The sequence below is a fragment of the Ursus maritimus genome, unplaced genomic scaffold (genome assembly GCF_017311325.1).
Source record: "Ursus maritimus isolate PB19 unplaced genomic scaffold, ASM1731132v1 scaffold_5, whole genome shotgun sequence".
Lineage (NCBI taxonomy): Eukaryota > Metazoa > Chordata > Mammalia > Carnivora > Ursidae > Ursus > Ursus maritimus.
Window position 1 is genome coordinate 39,083,021 of NW_024426663.1, and position 20,524 is coordinate 39,103,544.

At 39.7% G+C, this 20,524-nt stretch overlaps 1 protein-coding gene across 1 annotated transcript in view; it reads right to left on the bottom strand.

The window, feature by feature from the left end:
• Window positions 1-13,973: 13,973 nt before the first annotated feature.
• Window positions 13,974-20,524, bottom strand: part of RNF180 (ring finger protein 180) — a 187,522-nt gene continuing 180,971 nt past the window's right edge. The window contains exon 7 of the mRNA XM_008691673.2: window positions 13,974-15,708. Coding sequence (XP_008689895.1) covers window positions 15,509-15,708 — 200 coding nt within the window. The 3' untranslated portion in view covers window positions 13,974-15,508. The remainder of the gene's footprint in view (window positions 15,709-20,524) is intronic.

Genomic DNA, 20,524 nt, shown 5'->3' on the forward strand with positions numbered 1-20,524 from the left:
AAAACGTAACTCCATCTTTCTCCGCTGTAAGCTGTACATATGTACGTAATTACAGCAAAGAGATGTTTCTTCCCAGGGAGGTCACGTGTGTGTTTTCCTTGTTTGTAGAAGGAAAAAGACACACGCGATTACTGTCTGGAGTGGGGGTGGTGACGAGCAGTAACCGTGGCTGGACGGTAGCACCGTTCACCGAAGTGGAGCTTTATCTGGTAGAGGTGGTGCAACTTTCTCTTCATTTCCTTCTACTTTTAGCCCTCAAAAGCCGAAATGCGTGGGCTGATATACACAGATACTGATGATGTCGGATCAATCCATGATAATAGAAAGCAGAGACGAGTGGAAAACTTGGTAGCAATAGTATTGGCTTTCACATGAATAATCGGATACCAGGTATATTTCTGAACTCTATTTTTAAATTAGAAGGAGTATATAGACTCCTAGGTAATAAGAATTTGTTCTGAAGTCCTCAGGATATGTGATTGGCATTTAAGTGGAGTTCAGATCATGGTCACACTTGAAGGTCACTTGCAGAATAAGTGGGCGTTTATTCATTAAATAAGTAATTGAGCATGTTTGGTTTTTGTTTGTTGAGTGAACGACTGAATCAGGAGACCTTACATCTAGGTGGTACTGTTGAGTTTTGCGGTGCGAATCTGTCCTATTGTATATGAAAGCTTAAGGAGTAGGGGGGGAATGCAGTCCAGGAGCTTAAACCAAAGGGAGCTAATTCACAGAGAAAAAGTAGGACAAGAGCATCAGAAAGGATAAAGACAAAAGGTAGCATGTGATGGAAAATGGAATATTAGCTGGCTACCCTCCAGCTTAGTTTTTCCTTTAATAATCGATATGAACTCAGACATCTACCTGAGATGTTCCAGATCACATCATTTTCCTTGGGGAACATGGCAAACGTGAAATGGCTTTTCAGATTGTGTTAGTAAAATAGGGTTTTTACACTTGAAGTTACATGCTTAGAAAGGTAGCAGGTGGGATGCATTAAAATGTATTAATTTAAATGCATATTAATGTAGACAGGTCTGATTAAGAACGTAGAAGTTTCTTTGGAAACCCTTTGTAATGAAAATATACAGTAGAAAAATATGAGAGTTGAAAATATGAGAACGTTTAAAGCCATCTTCTTAAGCCATTTATATATTGACACACTGATTATAAAACTTTAGTCTTTAAAACAGAACTCAACTGGCTGAGGCCTCTTAGGGTTCCCCCAATTATCTTGAATTGATGAGGTTTATGGTAATTTATCATTTTTATAGCCTTGGAATTTGCCACTCTACTTACCTCAGGGTTTTTGTGTTTCACTTTTTTTCCCTAGCAACCTACTTCTTTATCATTTTCTATCAGCCCTCAATGCAGCATCTAACTTGGTTTTATTTTACTGACAAATCACATCCATAGGGGGCAGGCTTCCTATTGGGAGCGGGGTGTGTTGATGAAAACATACTTTGCTGGTTGTTGTTCTTTAATTAGTCAGGTTTTGCATCGAAGTGAAAAAGATCTTTATTCAGTAAGTCATTCGGATGTATCGAAGAAGATTTAATGGCCAGAAGGTACAAGGGGGTACAAATGGAAAGTGATCAAGATGATTAGTTCCCACCTTTTACCACCTATTACATTTAACCCAGGGAACTTTTGAGAATCCCTATTCCTATACCAATGAAATCAGCATATTTAGGAGTCGGACTCAGGTATGGTATTTTTAAACACTCAGCCAAGGGATTCTACTCTGTGGCCAAGTTGGAAAACCAGCCACCTGTATCTGGGGTTGCAAGGGGCTCTTGGCTTTGTTTTGTTTTTAATATGTGACAGACAGGATATGCGGCCCCAGAGCCTACAATATTCACTATATAGCCCTTGACAGGAAAAGTTATTGGGCTCATGACATAGCTTATCACGTTTTCTCAGACAAATGCATCGGCTCACATGAGAATTTGTTAGAAATGCAGGATTTCAGGCCTTGTCTCAGACCTGCCTAGTAACGGGATCCCGAGGTGATTCACGCGGATCGTGAAGTGGGGAAAAAACCGACACACGTCATGTTGATGATATTAAGTATTAAGCTCTGTGATAATTTCCTTTGCTAACATAGTAATCGAGATTAACTCCACAGTTGACATATTTTTTGCTGTTATACTCCTTTTACCAAGGATTATTTTCATATTTTTTAACCCCGGCACAGTGATTTCCTAGAGCGATAGATTGATGCTGTTCCGTAGAGAATCTTATTCCTCTTGCCTTGAATCTGCACTGGCCTTAGTGACTTTCGTGATCAGTGGAAAGCCCCAGAAGTACCATCCCAGGACTTCTGGTGAGCAGCTGGTGAGGGGCAGCTGTGTGGTTTCTGCCTGGCTTTCGTGAACGTGCCCCATGGGAGGGAGTTCTGAGCTACCCCGTGAAGTGGCTGACCGCTCCGAGCCCGCCAGGCTAGACAGCCACATGTAGATAGTCCGTTTGACCATTTTACCTGAGCCCGCCTTTCAGCCATCCCCCCTCAGACTCCAGCCTCGAGGGGAGCTGTCTTGGACCCTCCAGAACAGTCTCCTGCCCGCAGAATGTCACCAGCTGACTTCTGTGAATGCCACGTGGAACAGAAGAATCATGCAGTGAGCCCTGTCTGAATCCCTGATCCACAAATTTGTGACAAATAATACAATGATTGTTTTCTTAAGCCACTACATTTGGGATTGTTTGTTACCCAGCTGTAGATAACCAGACCACCTATGTAGGACATTTAAACACTTTCATGGTATCGGAGAAGAATTATTACAAGTTATGCCATAAACTTTTGAGTTTATCCTCATTTTAAGATTGGTCATTTTATATAAATAGCTCAGAGATGGAAGTTCATGGAAGGGCAGTTAGTTGAGCTTACTCTTTTTTGTTGGCTTTGTGGTATGTCAGTTTAGCTAGACTCCTAAACTACATTCCCCAGAATTTTCTTTCCAGTATGTTTCTGGGTAAAGAATAAGAGGTATTCGTTCATAAGAGCTGGAAGATGGAAGGGAAATTTGTAACATCTACCACTTACTCCTAATTATTCAGTAAAACATTAAATGTTGCTGTAAAGAGATTTAGCAGATATAAAGTCCATAATTAGTAATTAGGGAAATTACCTGGGTGGGCCTGACTTAATCAGTTGAAAGGTCTTAAAAGAAGGTGTAGACCTTTCCTGGAAAAAGAAATAAAAGCTACCTGTAGACAGCAGCTTCGCCCAGTCTTTGTAATTCCAGCCTTCTTGTGATCCTCCATTTCTGACTGCCTGCCCCATGGACTGGATTTGCTTGACCAGATCCCAAAAGTGTATAAGCCATTTCAGTTTCCTGCTATGAATAGTATGTGTGTATACACACACACACACACACACACCCCTGTCTTACATGTGTATATACACAGGCAGCTATGTCTGCAGGAGTGGCTGGATTCCTCCGGCTGGTTTTGCGTGTCTGGTACCAGCAGGCTTCCCGGAGAACAGAGCTTAAGGATGAGTTCTCTGAATAGGTTCTGATTTTCTGGAATTGTTTCTCGAATTTGGTACTGTTGAAAGGCATGAATGAACCCTTTCCAGGGGTGAAAAAGGACATTGATTGTTCATGGCATGATGTGGCTAAAGAGCTGCTCAGATTCTGACCTTCGGATACCGGTCACCGAGCACCTGTGGAAGGTGGGGCTTAGGGCGCCTGCCTATGAGCTATCTTCGAACAGCTCTGTCAGAATAAGGTGTATGAGGGAGTTGGTTAGTTACTTCTGACTGCCCAGGAGGAAGTGGGCAGTGAGAAGGATGAGCTGAAAACGTCTATATCTACCCTCAAAGAAACACTGTTCTGCGGTGGTACCGCCGTATTCGGTACAGCCATAGCCGTAGGGCTTCTGAAAACTAAAGTCAGAGTGTCCTCCTGACGTGGCTCTTTTACAGTGCAAATGAAATTCCCAGCCACCTGTTTTAAATTTTGGTTTTGACTGAAGGAACAGGTTCCTAAAACTAAAGTGAGAACTTGTCAGTAGATTCTGGTAAAGCTGAGGATCTAAAACTCCCAAATAAAACGGAATCATCTTTGCCAGTAGAAGGAGCCCTTTTGCCTCTGCCTGGGGAGGTGTAGTGGTTCATTCTGTGTGTCAGCTTGACTGGGCCACGGGCTTCTTGGATACTGGCTCAAACATTATTCTAGGTGTTTCTGTGAGGGTGTTTTTGGGTGAGATTAAGATTGAAATTAGTAGGATGAGTAAATCGGATTGCACTTCCTGATGCGGGTGGGCCTCATCCAGTCCAGTGAAGGCCTGACGAGATCAGACGGCTGACCTTGGTCTGAGTCAGGAAATTCTCCTGCCTGACGGCCTCGAACTGGGACATCACCTCCTCATGTTTCTACAGCAGCCTGCTGGCCTCCAGACTTGACCTGGACATTGGCTCTTCCTGGTGCTACTGCAGCTTCTGGACTTGGGACTCAAGCTAGGACGATGGCTGTGCAGATTTAGGACTTGCCAGCCTCCATAATCACGCAAGCCAATTCCTTATGAAAGCCTTTTTTATTTATTTCATTGGTCTGTTTCTCAGGAGAACCCTGAGGAACCCAGGAAGGTAGCCCTGTTTCCCTGCAGGACCTGGAATGGCCTCAATGGAGGTCGTCGCCTCCAAGGCAGCCCGACCGTTCTCAGGACCTACAACCCAACACCCCTTTCTGCGTCTAGATCTACAACTAGATTCAAATCGCAGCAGCTCTCAAAAGATGAGGAGCTAGTTGCGGCTCAGGAAGAGTGTGATACACACCAAAACAACTGAATGATTTTAAAAACCAATATAGACAAAAAGCTCGAGGGTGTATGTGAGCGTGGATATTACAGGTGTGTTATCAGGGTGGAAGGGCTATGAAGTCAGATGATGCTCATTTCGTTGACATAGGCTGACTCATCAGAAATTCTGGGCTCAGTGTTTTGGCTGAAAGAGTTACGAAGGGCTCTAAATGGTTGGTCAGCTGGCTGGACCCAAAGTGTGACCTGTATTAAATGAAGTCAAATGACTTATATTGTAAAGGAAGGTATCCAAAGGCTTAAGAAGATTGTAATGTGACAGTGTGTTTAATCTGTAAGACTTGCTTTCCAACCATGGAAGGACACACCTTTCCCAACAGCTGTGAAAAAAAAAAAATGTGGGGGAACCTCAGCTACTTTGAAAAACTTTGTGGTCTCTCTTCTTGGTAGAGGTCAGAAATTAGGAAACCACTGCCATTGAACCAGGATTACTAAACACAGTGGAGGTAATGGGATCCTGGGATGTCAGGGCCCACTTAATGGCTAAAGACACAGTCGGCATGGTTAACAGTGGAGTCAAAATGGCAATCAGACTCGTCTGACTTACAGAGATTTGTGGGGTTGGCCGGTTATCATGAAGTTTCCAGAGCAGAAACAGATGACCATTCTATTAAATTCTTACTTGATCCATATAAGCAGAGGAGTTCTAAGTCTTCTGAGCAGAAGTCTGACTTAAATTACCAAAGCAGAGAGTCAGTGCCTTCCATAAATTCCAGATTTGAGCTGGTTACAGACCCCCGATAACCTGCCACACTGCCAAAAATATATATAGTGTTAGTCTTTCTCCCAGTCTTCCCCTAAAGGGACCCATAGCCCTTTACCAGGTCGACTTTACATGGGGGAAGGAGAATTCTGGGGAATGTAATTTAGCCTCACCACGTTGACACCCCTCAAAGCCATCACAGCTAGCCTCTTGTCACCTTAGTAAACGATGTCCTTAAACCATAGTGCCTGACATGATAAAGCTGTTTCATATACTACTGCAAACGTGCCGGCTCTTTCCAGAACAAGAAACAAAGTCCTTGAGTGATGTTCCTCTACTCCTTTGTAATTTAAATACTGAGATTAATTGTCATCAGTATATCTTGTGATAGAAAGTTAGCTATTAGGAACACTTCTTATGTTAGATGATAATAGGATAAGGCCAAAATAAAAATATTTGCTAATATTTATATGAACAATGGCATATCACAGCTGATTGATCAGTATAGACGTTTACCTTCTTACAGGAGAAATGAACAGCCTCGAGCACGGCTTGAATTTCAGCACCCTGGGAGGATGTCCCCTTACCATTGTCTTTCGGGGATGACCAGAGTAAGGCTGGAGAGTTTTAGCTGTCCACCTTGGGATGGTACCCGCAAATCACGCAGAACCCTTTGTCCATCAGGCCTGAGTCTCTTCCTCAGTCAGCTGGGCTTAGACAGGAAGACAGAGTTAAGAGCTGAGAGGGTGAAGAAAATGTAGCAGGAACAGCGACCATGGACACTTGGGCTACTTCCTCATGCAAGCGACTCGGGCCCTCAGGGCTTCCTCAAGGGTGAGTTTTATATGCACCACTGAGGTATCTCAGGTGTCGTGGCAACTTCGTGGCCCCTGGTCACATGATCAGTCTCTATTAAGGCCCAAAAGTTGTTTCTCAAAAGAATAGTTCTCCCCAGAGGATGGTGTGGCTTTGGTCGAAAATCGTAGGTGTCTGTGCTGTGACCTACCTGCGGAACTTGTCAGAAGCTTTAAACAGTCCCATCTATCTCTGACGGTTCAAGCGCCCTCGGAGGTGCTGGGTCAGATGGCTCAAATGACACAGCAGTTTGCGCGCAGTGTGGACCTGTTGAAGGACCTTCTCTTACTCTAGTACCACTCAGTACTGGAAGGGGTGTCTTGCACCTACAGAACACTGGACCCCTAACAATTCCACTGAGGGGGGATACCTGTGAATTGTTTTGTTACTGTTAAAGTCCCTAAATTAGGAATCGGACTTCTTAGATATAATGAAAAGAAAACAGCCTCAAGAAGTGGGCATGTCTAGGTTTGACTTTTGGCGGTACCACTTTGTAGCTGTGTCACTTTAGAAAAGTTACCTAACCTCTTGTAGCTCTGATTTTCTTGTCTATAAAATGGATGTAGCAACAGAAGTCTTCCAGGGTTGTGGTGAGAAATACGATCCTATATACAAACATGATAGTATCGGGTACACATTTATCATCGAAGATGCTCGTTCCTCCTCCTGTTACGCAGACGCACCCATACAAATGTTTGGGTAACGGGTGACTTTCGGTCTACGGCTGACTCTGCCATCAGTTAGACCCATTTGGCTGTAGAGCTTTCTACTGTGTCAGCTTGGCAAAGCTGTAACTATGTAGCCCAGAGTCCTTTTCTGTATGGTTCCACTGTAGTGGTTTTGTACTATGCCTGGTAAGCGAAGCTCATGATACTTTCCCCGGAATTCCTTTCCTACGTGGTGTCAGGTAGAGAGAGTTTCCTGAGATATGAAAAGCAGAAGCACGACCTGCCGTTACATTCTGAAGGTCTTTGGGGTCTGAGGCGACGAGAGGCTGATGGAGAGGGGCCAGCAGGTTGCAGCTTGTGCTTTTCTCCTGACCTGCACTCAGCTCGTCTGGACTGCTGGTTCTCTGACCGGGAGGCCCGGGCTCACCAGCTGGGCTGCGCTGCGGGTTAACAGACACTGCGGCACGGAGCCAGGGGCTCTATGGCCACCAGCTCCCCTTTGTGGCCCACTTTAAGGGCTGCATCGGCTGACCTACCACACGTTCCTGAAACTTCCCTTTTCTAATGTTTCAGGAAGATTTTTTGATTTTTCAATTCTTCTTCTTAGACTTCACTTTCCCAGCTCTTCCCCCAGTTGCGTAAGGTCTCCTGCCTAAATAAGTTCCCTTTTCCATCACGCAATATGCGTCTTGAGTTTTCTTCCCTGACCGAAAGCCTCTGCTGCCCAGTGCAGCAGCCAGCTTCTAGCCACACCTGCCAGCGGAGCACTTGACACGCGGCTAGGCTGGGCTCGTCGGCAGGGAGACACGCCGTGTGGAATAAATACTGGGTTTTGAAGACTTAATACCGAAAACGCAATATTAATTCTATGTTAAAATGGTAACACGTTGAATGTAAGGAGGTGAAGCACATTATTAAAATGTGGCTTTACACTTTTAGATGCGGCTGTTAGAATATTTAAAATTACATACATCGCTCACAGTATACGTTTCTGTGACAGCATGAATCTAAGTCTTTTTATTGTACAGAGACGCTTTTTACGTGCTGGTGACTACAAGGAGGATTTTCCTTTCTTTATCCACCACCTTATTACATCTGGGGTGGATGTGGCTGTTGACTGGAATAAACGTCTTCCAGGTGTCTGAGCGAGACGGAAGGACAGTCGTGCTCTGGTGGTGCTTGGGTGCAGCTGAAGAGCTGTGCGAGTGCTTCGCCTCTAATACGTTATATAGGGTTATATGAAATTTTGTGGATTAATGTGGGAATCCAAATATTACAATTCTTTTTTTTTCTATGAGGAAACCTATTCCAATTTCCAAGAAAAATAAACTTAGAAGGAAGATTTAGTGAAAACAACTTGTTCTTAGTTGAAGACTGTTACTATATTAGGCAACCAAACACGGTGGAGTATGTTGTAAACTATTTAGTGCCTGTAAAATATAAGCTTTGGACTGACTTCAAAATATTTAAAAATTGCCCTTATTATATCAAGAATTAATAGCCTATGTAAAGAAATATTTTAATGATAGTTGAAAATTATGTAAGTAGTCTATAAATCCTTTGTCATCTTTACCATGTATGTATAAACTCTTTTTTGGAGAAAATCTAGTAAGAGCTGTTTGAGCTTCAGGATAATTTGGTATGATATTCTCAGGTTTATGACCAGAGATAGGGCTCAGTGATGTACTCCGGGTGAATGTTCGATTTACTGGCTAGATTATTAAGTTTATAGCACTATTACACGAAGTCGTAACTGTAAGGAAGGGAGGCCCCATTTTCTCTGGATTGGCATGGAACGGCACGCTGCCTCTCAACGGTACCCGTGCACAAGAGGATTCAGAGCACTACTGGAGGACTGAGTTTATGGTACTAAAACACAGTACGTAGTATGTTAGATGCTACAAGAAACGACATTGCGATTCAAATTTGGTAGGTAGGTATCATCAGTATCATTTTAAATGTGAAGAAAACAAATGCCAAGCATGATATTTATTTTACCAAACGTAAAACTTCCTGGATAACATCCAATATAGGAAATCATTCCTGAACCTTCTGAACAGTTTTGTAAATACAGCAGGAAGTATTTGCTTTAGGTTCTCAGTAAGATGCTTTTCTCTGTATGGCCACGTGCCAGTAGCCAAGTGCATTGATGCTCCTAATCTTTGGTTCAAACGAAGTGGGACCCACGAAAGAATAGAAGCAACCCTTCATTCTGTTGGCTAGCACACTTGTTATTCAATTTTGCCTAATGGCTCACTTAATGACTCCATTTTTTGCTGCACTGTGGCTGTCAGCTTAAGGGAATGTATGATTTAGTTGGTGGTAATGAAGGATTCTACTCGCGCATGAGCAATAAGAAGGCATTTGTACCCCATTAAAATCTTAAAAAAAATAAGACCCTTCCTATGGCCTTTTTGAAAGTAAGAGTTTAAAGAGGGGGAAGGAAAAGAGGAACACATTTACTGAGTGCTTGCTTTCCCTAGCACTGGCTCTAAGCCACAATACTATTTTTTTTTCCTTTTCCTTTTTACAAATGAAGAAAAAAGAGTAGAGAGGTTAAATAACTTGGCTCTTTCTAAATAATTGGTAAATACCGCTTTGTCTTTGCATAAACTGTTTCTCAAAGAACTTTTAGGTCTGTTTCCTCATTTTCTTGTGAACTGAATTTTAGCCCAGAGGAATCCCGTGAAGGTCTGTTTTATGGAGCATAGTTTTATAGGTGAGGAAAATGAGGAAAGAAAGGTTAAGAAAATTTTAGTACTATAACTCAGGATGGTAAGGAGTTCTCTTGATTTGTGCAGTCGTAATGAATAGTAAGAATTTGAGGTAAGAAGAGATGTCGCAGTCTATTATAGATCTCCAGATGTGGTGTTATTAGTGATAACGTTTGTTCTCTTCGAAGAGATTCTAGATAGAGTTATAAAGGCCAAAGTGTGGGTACTGGGAGAAAATAGGGAAAAGAGGAGAAACAAATTTTTTCCTAAAAAAAAAAGGGGGGGTTTGATTTGTGGACTTTAAATAAACTATTTACATATTGCTTCCACCAAGTAATTTCAGAAGTTTATTCAATAGATTTGTGTAAAATTATAGCATAACTCATTATAATTCCCGTATATTGGATAACTGGTATAGTACAAATCTCAAATGCCAAAACAATGAGAAATTTATCCTGTGGGAACACTTACCGTAATGACAGGAATGCAAGCCCCACTTGAGGTTTTTTGAGTTGCTTGTTTTTCTAAGTGTGGCTCATGGGCCAGCAGATCCACACCACCTGGTAGCTTATTAGCAATGCAGAAACTCAAGCCTACCCCAGCCCTTCCGAAAAATAGGTGTTTTAACAAGACTTAATGTGGGTATATGAACGTATTGCATGGTGCACTGGGTGTTATACACAACTAATGAATCATCGAGCTTTGCATCGGAAACCGGGGATGTACTGTATGGTGACTAACATAATATAATAAAAAATCATTATAAAAAAAAGTAATGCTGAGGTTCACTTTTGATCTAGGTTGATGGTTACACTATACTTACCTTCAAATATTGGGATCAGAATAGACATTTCCAGTAGCATCCATTTAGTCCTGCAGAACTTGTGAATCAGGACTATCTACTTTTTGTTTTTTTAATGACAGGTTAAATTTTTTCTAAAATGAGAAAATTAAATTACACTGTAGCTACACCATTATGTTTTAAAAATCCTCTGTGGAATTCACAACCAGCTACCTATTAATCTTCTGTTTTAAGGCAAAATGAAAAGTAAAGGACTGTAGCTTACTATTAGTTACATCTCATACCTAAATTAGTGTATATCATGGTGTTATTAACTATAGTCACTTCACTACACTTTTCTTGTTCCCTCAGCAAATGGTAAGACCTGCTTCCAAAACCTGAATGCCCTTCTGCAGCCTTATCCGAATAGCTGACATGGATCAGTTCGTCTGCAGCAATCTCGTTCCCCCATATTTGAGGGACGTCACCAGTGGGCCAGGGCACTTTTCTTCTTGGGGCCAAGATGGAACCTCAGAATGCTTCTCAATAAAGGTAACCACGACAAACCAATCTCAGTTTGCAAACAGAGTGGAAGTTCTTAGCGCATGTAGTACTGCGTATTATACAGTGTCCTAGCGATACTGGTTTTCACTGGTATAAGCAATGACAACTGTTACAGACAGAGTGCAAGTAGTTCATTCCTGCATTCTGGATTCAGATCATCTCTTATATTCCCAAAGCACCTTTAGCAGTATTATTACCAAAGAGTCTTCAGTGAATATCCAACTTCATCAAATTTTATCAGATGCCACTGACAGTATAGAGCACAGGTCTCGAAATCGGTCGGAAATGAAGATAAATCAAGCACTTTTAACTTCGTGTGACTTTGGTCATATCACTTCTCATCCTCATCTATAATATGAGGTTAACCTCACCTTATCGAAAGAGTACGGAGGAGATTAAAGTAGTTAATATGTTAATGTGACCAGCTAAGTATCTAAGAGCAATTCCATAAATAAACATGATCCTTTTCACTTCCCTTGTCCTCTTAATGGTTTTGTTGGTAGACAAGGTGACACATGGAAAGCAATGAAAATATTAACCTGGTTCTTACAAGAGCAATAACCTGTCTCGCTCTGCTGTCAGTAAGAAAAATGCCACTTACTGGGGAGTCTGTGTACTTACTAGATACTCTTTGGGTGAGGCTCTCAGGTTTATAAAAATGTGAAAGAGTAGGAGAAACTGAAGACCGTGTCTTAATAGCACTTAACTTATTGATAGGTATGTAAGGAGAAGTAACCATACACTTGGTGATAATAGTCCAAGACCTATCTTGAGAAGTGTTGAAATAAGAAAAATGATTCTCAAAATATATCTATTGCATGATGTGAGAGATCTGAACAAGAGTGGGAATGGTCAAGTATTTGTTTTTCTGACCCTGTAACAGAAGCATGATTATAAGATAAATAAAAGCACATTGCAGTAGACACATACTATTCTCAAAGGATGTTAATACCATGGCCTGAAGATACGATCTTTCTCTTAAGATCTGTGTAAAAACTAAAAATGCATAAAAGCGATTCTTCATATAGGTGTTGTCTTCAGTAAAAAAGGAAAACGAAGGCATCCTGGAGAAAAGGATACACTGACAGAACTTACTGAATGCATACATTGAGAATTACTGAAAATCAGAAACTTTTCAAGAAAGTCAAAGTTGAGCGTGTTAAGATCTTCAGAACCCGAGGACCACTGTGCTATATGCTGGCGTCCTCTGCAGTCAACCGCAGCGTCTATGAAGAGTCAAAGACCGACTGTCATTGCATTTACTCAGTGTATTCTCTTCTCTAGGGCATTCCTTAACAAATGATCCCGAGGAAACCAGATTTTTAAAAATATCTTCGTTTACTCAAAGAGAAGGCATTTAAGTGATAACTTTATTAATTGGGATTTTTTTTTTTTGGCCATGCCATTCTGAGTACCTTGGAAGTAAGATTCCAAGGCAGAAACAGAAGTAATGGTGGCTTTGTTGTTACACTGAGCATTTGATACCAGAGGGGCATTAGTAATACAGCAGGCTGAGAAATAGTATGGGGTTGTTTTTTTTTTTTTCATTCTTGAATTTGGTGATTCTTTGTACAACAAATTCTGATTCTATGTTTTGTCTAACTTAGATTTCCCTACCTTCTACTGAGTATCAAATGAACTGATTTTAGTTTGTGAATTCATTTTTTTTTTTACAATCAAGAAATAAATTACCTGCTGAGAGAATCTGGAAATGTAACTGGGCACTTTTTAAACGCATGTGTGAGAGTATTTAAAATTAACCTTCACAGTAATTAAGCTCTGTAGAAATAGAAATTGTTGATAGTGATAGCTTAGAAAATTAAACCTTATTAAATAATATTAATTAGGGCACATATACTCCATTACTTTTAGGATGTTTTTCTTTTTTTCCTTTGTTCTTTATTGGAAAATGAGTTTTTATGTGACTGATACTGTGAAAGATGCGAAACAAGAACAACATATAATCTGTTTCACTCTAAAGCTCATTCATGTATTTATAAATTTTAATTTATTTTGCTATAAATTTATTAATCATCTATTGAATGGTTTCTGTGTGACAGATACCGAAAGAAAATGGTTTCTTTTCATCTCAGGTTTTATCTGGCTTCTAATAAATTGGTAGTTCTAGGAAATGCTGCACTTCTTAATATTTCTCAGCTTGTAGCTCCATTTGCATACAATTTAAATATCTTAAAGTAAAATTGGAAATGTATAATTTTCTAAATTTGCTTTTAATTTTAATATGCCAAATGATGTTATTCTCAGACTAAGTTATTAAGATTCATATCCATTTAGAATGTTCCTCCAGACTATGCTTTTTTTTTTTAAAGAGGGTATTTTATTCATTTAAGGGTATTATCTTTATCTGTATTTAGTTTGTAGATAAATATCTATAAACTGATATCACTGAGCTACTACGTTCATATTGGGAATCAAATCTATTTCTTTGAGCATTCTGTATCTATTATACTGCTAGTTTTGCTTCATGTATAATTATAATCGACACTGGTTTGTTTGTTTTTAAGTAGGTTCCATGCCCAGCAGGGAGCCCAGTGCAGGGCTTGAACTCACGGAGATCAAGACCAGAGCTGAGATCAAGAGTCGGACGCTTGACTGACTGAGTCAACCAGGTACCCTTATAATCAACTTTCAAATTTAGGAATGAACGAAAGCATATTTGCTAGAGATGATAAGCCAGGAATTGCTTAGGAAATGGCTGTAGTTCATTTTAAAGTTCTTAAAATATTGCCCCCCGCCCATATGTGTTTTGTTAATTTTTCAGTCCTGACACGTATTACCTCCACTTTGAGCAATAAGTTATTATAAATACTGATTTTTATTTTTGTAAGGTAATACTGAGCTTTTCAAAAACATTGTTTTACCAAGATATTAGTTAAATGTCACTGGACTACAAGCATAATTTATCTATTTTGCTATGTGAGCAAAAATTGATGTTTCTAAACTATTTAGTTTTCTGCTCTCTAGATTTGATAGTGTCTAATGCACACTACTGTTTTCTTTCACAGATCTAATTTTAAACAAACACAGTAACAGTGTAAGAATAAAAAGAGAACATCACATACCATCAGATAGGTGCTTTTATTCAAATACACTTAGTAGTAATTATGCCAGATTTGGACTTTTTCTAGACTGAACTCTGGAAGCCTCATCAGTCACAATTTGTTTGGATGGTGATATTTTTAGTGCCATGACAGTTTCACTTCCCTTGTGTAAACATATGTTGACTGCAATATCAGATATATGACCACACAGTGCAGGAATGTTGGATTAGTAGCTCATAATCAACACTTTCCTCATAGGTTACACAAAGACCGCCTTAGTGATGGAAATAAACAAGCTTACTTCTTTGTGCCTTAGTTTTCTCTCTCCTGAAATTGGGATACTTGTGCTGTTTCCTATTCTGGAATAATTCAGATTTCCTTACTTTTTTTTTTTAATTAAGGGAAAAACCAATTCCAAGGCTTATGATACTATAATAATAAATAAGAAGAAATGCCAGGTTTTCTTCGTATATATCCATAAGCCGATTTCCATCAATTCCTTGTTCCAGATATTAAGTTAGTAACAAAGAAAAAAATGTAAAAGCCACTCTTTATTGCACATTTACAATATATTTGACAATCTCTCTGTTAAATCACTAAATTAGTTACATTTTAGACATGCATTGCTCTTTTAAACTACTGAAAATCAGTAAGTATTTTATTTCTTCAGGTGAGTAATCCTGCTATTTGGAATGTATTAATATAGTTCTCTGTCTATTGGGGGGGGGGTTCAGGTTTTTTGCATTTACTATTCTGTTATAATAATTAAAAATGTTGCACTAATGCTATTATTAGGTCTATAAAAAGAATAGCCAGCTTTTTTGATAATAGAACAGGAAATAAGTAGAGATAACTGGAAACCAAAACTGAATATACCCTGCCTAGATTAGTTCCCAGAAAATATAATTTCTCCTTAATGCACATAATTTGTCTAACAATAAGTGGTGATTGACTAAATACTTTTTCAGCAAAGATACTATCTACCCAGATTATCATTGCATTTTGTATTTTTACTACTTTTCAGTGGAGGGAAAACCTCAGTCTTTACAATTAAGTATAAAAGCGGTATTGTAATATTAGAACCCATAAATCCTAAACCAGGAGGAATTATGAAATTAATAGTGCATTCTTGCTAAGTGCTAGACAGACTAGCTCCTGAATAAACTGTAGTTCGTTACATGAAAAACGTTAATAAATAAGTCCATTCTCATACTTTCTATAAACACCAACAATTTATATAATGCAACATTATAAAAACTTCAAAGTACATTTTAAAAAGGTTTAATTGCTATCTACATCATTTGTGATTGTTCAACTGTAGTAAGATAGGAAAATTCCTAAAACGGAAAGAAAAAATAGCAAAGAAAGCAGAAAACAATGAATCCAATGACCCAGTTCACTGAATAAATATAGATGATCACCATATCCATGTCAAACCACCATCCACGGCTGTCATCCTCAAAGTGCAGGTAATCCATCCGATGTGCACCATGTGGGAACTGCCTTCTTGTAACTGGGGCTGCACGTCTGTGGAAACCTAGAAGATGCACGGACACGTCATTTTAAAGCTCACGGAATTTAGATACGTGCTGAGAAGGGAAGCTGCATTAGGGACACTGGTACCATGAACAGAGCGCATCTCGATTTCAGTGAGTGAGATGTTCTTTCCTGACAGTTTTCTTTCAGTGATGACTAACTGTCAGAAGTCTCTTTTAGTTACAGGTTTTAAGGGCAGGGTCAGTAAAATCAGCAAAGAGTGTGGGGTATGGAGTCAGGAGACTGTCCTTGTTCTGTCACCTTCTTGGGCAAGGTATTTGATCTCTTGGCTCTCTGATTGCTCATCTGTACCATCTAATAACTTAATCATAATTGATCCTCACCAATTTTTAAATTACTTTCACAGGAGAGCAACTTCTAAATTTGAACTTGATTCAGGTTGTATTGTCACGACTGCTCCTTGGAACTTGTGCTCACCAACTTAACCTCGTACCTCATACCTGGAGACTTTCATTGGTATTGGAACAAAATTCTACCAGAGAAATATCTCTTGTTTTAGCACTAAAAAAACTGGACAGACAAAATAGTACACCTCTGAAACAAAATGTAGCTTTAATTTTTATAAATTTTAAAGCACAGGCTTACTTAAGGAGATTGGTATATAAAAAGTAAGTAAGTGATAATGTAGTAACAACCGGGAAGAAAATGCACGGGGTGTGTATTACACCAGGAATTAATGCAGTCCGTCAGTATTTAATAATGGTACGTGTGAGTTCGTGTGTGTACTTGTCAGTGCTTACGTTTTGGTACCAGAAAAACCACTGGCCTCAGCTAAAGGAAACATCATCTATATGGATGAAGGGAACATCTCGTGGGAACACCACCATGGGATCCTTCCCAGGCAGCTGGGGGCTCTTTGATCTCAGTTTTTAGCTGAGGTTGTTTGAGAACCGCTTTACAGCACAAGGAAACACGTGCGCGGGGGGACTTTACAAAGCGTGCAGTAGACCGCTGGAGGGGGGCTCCTAGAGGAGAGCATTTCGGGAAGCCATGAAACTGACTAGGTGGTCTAAGTGCTGAGTCCTGATTTTAGCTGATCAGGCCAAATGGCTGTTTGCACTGCTATGTGTTTCTTTTGTGCATTTTTTTGTCCCTGCTGTGAGGGTAGGCACCAGTCAGTGCCTGAGAGTAAAGATCAGCAAGACTGGAAGCAGCCTGTAAGTCCTAAGCAGATGTCTTGTAGACATTAGGGTTCCTGATTCTCAGGCCAGGGTGATCAGAGGGTGACAGGATCATTTTGTGGGACCCCAGTGTTGTACAGTTGGACGAGGATATCCGTGCAGATCAAAGCCCCTGGGGCTTCACCCTCAAATGCTACCACCAACAACCCATTAGCCATAGTTGCACCAGCTTCCACGTGGACACCTTCTCTGACAGGTTATTTTCCAGAGTGGCGTCTAATGTTTGCACAGAAGCCAGCGCCCTGGAAAGCTCGCAGGTGTGGCAGAGGCACCCACTGGACAGTACAGGCTCCTGGACTTGAGGCTCCTCTGGGGTGGCTGGCGTCGGACTCCAGGTGGCTGCAGCACCACTCTTAGCTCTACGTAACGTGTGCACAAGTGCCACCACCAAGGGTACAAAGGTCTTCCAAACACTCTGACACAGCCTTCCTCCCACCTTATTAAGGCAGCCATTCTTCCACATGGCTTTCCTAGACAATGCTGAAGTTGCACCTGTCCTGAGACCAACCTGGCTAGTCATGTTTCAGACATGATACCCTCTGTTTTCAGGCAATGAAGTAGACCCTTCCATTCTGTCTGCAGAAGCTATCGGTAGATCTGCATATAAAGCAACCTGGAAGAAGGACCGAGTGCGGCAGGAGAGCTATGGAGGGAACTTAGGACTAGGTGTCTGTATCTACAGAGACGTACACGCGCTTAGAACCTATGGAGGCGAATGCAGATAGACAGAGATGGAGATACAGATGCATACTGTCCTTTTTTCTGTGTAATATGTGCATGCGGATTATTTAGAGCTTGAGTATGAGCTTGCCCAATGGCAGCCTCTTTCTGTTGGCAGCCTCTTTCTGTTGGCTGACTAATATGTAGTTTCAAAGGACCGATAATCTGATCATAATCTTTGGTTTTTACTTACTAATGCCTACTTTAAGTATTTCTGTGCTTATTAGTGTTAGTGGGGACAATACAATGAACTATGGGAAAGCAACTCTGGTGATAAAGGTTCTGTGAGGCTCAAGCTTGAAGCAGATTCTGGTTCATAATGTTCTGGAAGAACATTAACTACTACGCTCTAGATCAGGCTGCTTATTTTGATGGCAAGGTTACACTCACTTGGGTAGTAGTATTTAAGGTCAGACTTCTTCGATCAAGGACAATTCTAGATTATGTTTTATATTTTGAAATAAAAATTGTACGTATTTAAGTTTTATGGACATCTTAATATTACTGTAATCAATGAACATGCAATAGCTTTCCATTTAGTTGTCTTTTCCAGTTACTTTCATCAATATTTTATAATTTTTGGTAAATTATATTTACTTGTATTATGTAGATTTAAAACATGAAATTAAAAAGGATGAGATAAAGGGGAAATGATATTTTAGAATAAATTAGAGGGCCATATTTCAAATAGGTCTTTAATAATTCATAATGTTTTTGGCTGATTTCCTATAACATTTGATTTTTTAATTATTAATTTTTACAGCTCACAAAACGTTTACGATGGGATGTTTCTTCACCTCTACTTTTTTGTTTGCTTTATTATCTTTATAGAATTATTACGTCTCTTGTGTACTTTACACTGGTATTTATCTAAAACTAGGTAATATAATGTAAAATCCATTTAACTGGGCATATGCAAACTTCAACATATTGTAACACATAGAAAACACACTAATGAAGTCAGCCCTTCTGGGTCATTAGACTTCCAGTTTTCTTCAGCCAACATCACGTACCATCACAACATCTAAGAAAGAATGCCACTATTAGTCTTCACTCAATATTAGTAAAGCTTGACTTTTCTCCTGTTTAAACACAATATATTTTTTTATGTTCTCTTCCCACATTCTAGTGGATTGCTGTGTACCCTACTTGGGGGGTATTTTTTTTTTGAAAAGCATATTAATGGGATTTCAATCTCAACAGGTTTTTAAAACTAACCACCATCCTCTAAACTGTAGTCATTATTTTAAGAGAAAAAAAGGGCCTTTCTGTGGGTGTAGGAGAGAGGGGAAGTGGGAAGAGTTTTTCTTACATTAAAAAATTAGCCTAACACATAAACACAAATATTCCCAAGGTAGTTGATACTCCTTTTCAAAAGCTTCTTCACAAATAGAGGCTGGAGAACAGGTAGCACTGTTATTGGAAATTATTATTATATAAGTGATTTTTTTTAAATTATGTTAGTCACTGACCTAAAGGATTATTTATAAACCTTAGATGTTTAGATTCAAGTTTCAGTTGCTTGGGTCAAAGGAATGATATTAATGGAACAGCCTTAGAAAAAAGTAAGGCTAAGAGAAGACATGGCACAAAAGATGAAGCATTATGAGTAGGGAGATCATATGTGCTGGTGTCCCCAGGACAGTCTCAGTTTACCTTTGTTGTCCTGGTATAACTACTGATGGAGCTCTTTTCATTCTAAAAGTGTCCTCATTAATGCTAATTTTCAGCTTTGAGCACCAGAAAGTGATGGCGACCCAGGATGGCTCAGGCAATAAGTTTTTACAGGTAAGGTGAATAAGGATCATTGCTTGTTTAATATTAATTTATTTGTTTTTCTTTTTTGGGAAAGACAGCGAGACAGAAAGGGAGAGAGAGGGAGGGGGTGGGGAGGGTCAGAGGAAGAGAGAGAATCTTAAGCAGGAGCCATATCCAGAGTGGAGTCTGATGAGGGCTGTATCTCATGACCCTGAGATCAAGACTCAGCCACTTAACCCACTGAGCCACCCAGGCACCACTGAAATTTTTTTCAAGTAGGGTGTTAGTGAGTAGGTTTTTGTAACAATTTTGTAATTTCCAATGCTCTAAATTAGGATGATTGCAATTTCTCAATCAAAATCTGATGAAAGGAAAATCACATCATAGATATTGTTACTTGGTAAGTATTAGATAGATTATGACATTAGAAAAATTGCCAGAATACTAGCCAGTGATTAATTCCAGTAATCAGTAACTGAGTCCATTGTAAAATGATTACGATGGAAGGACCTAATTCATTGGGCTGTCATGAGGATTAGATGAATTAACACATATAAAGCACAGGCCTGGTCCATTATAAAGGCTCAGTGATTGTTAGATTTTTCTTCTTACATGATTCTATTGTTACCATTAATATGAGGAAGAAGCTGCCTTTTCTTGCCAGAGCTTGTTCTTCATATTACGTCTGTCTTTTCTAAATAAATCAATGAGTCGACCATTGATGGTTCAAACAAAATGGTGTCTAACTGTTTCTTTCAAGTATGAGTTGATTGCTTCAAGGCAGTGGCTAACTTTAAGTAGACTGTCAGGGTATCAAACTATGAGATCTGTTCAACACTGATAGAGAGTATATTTACTCTCTGTTAGTGGCTGAGGATTCAAAGACATGTTAAGACATAGTTCCTGTTTTAAGAAACTATGAGTCTAGAACAGTGTTCCTCAATCTTTTTTTTTTTAATTAGCAACCCCATAAGGGGAAAAAGTTAAATTTAAATTTATGTATTCTAATCAATAAATTAACTTAAACCTAATTTCTTCCTACTGAGAGAAAATAAAAAGGAAAGAATAAGATTTTTCAGGTATAGGTAAGCTTTTTAGGGCCACAAACCAATGTATTGTCTAGGATTTTTTGATGGC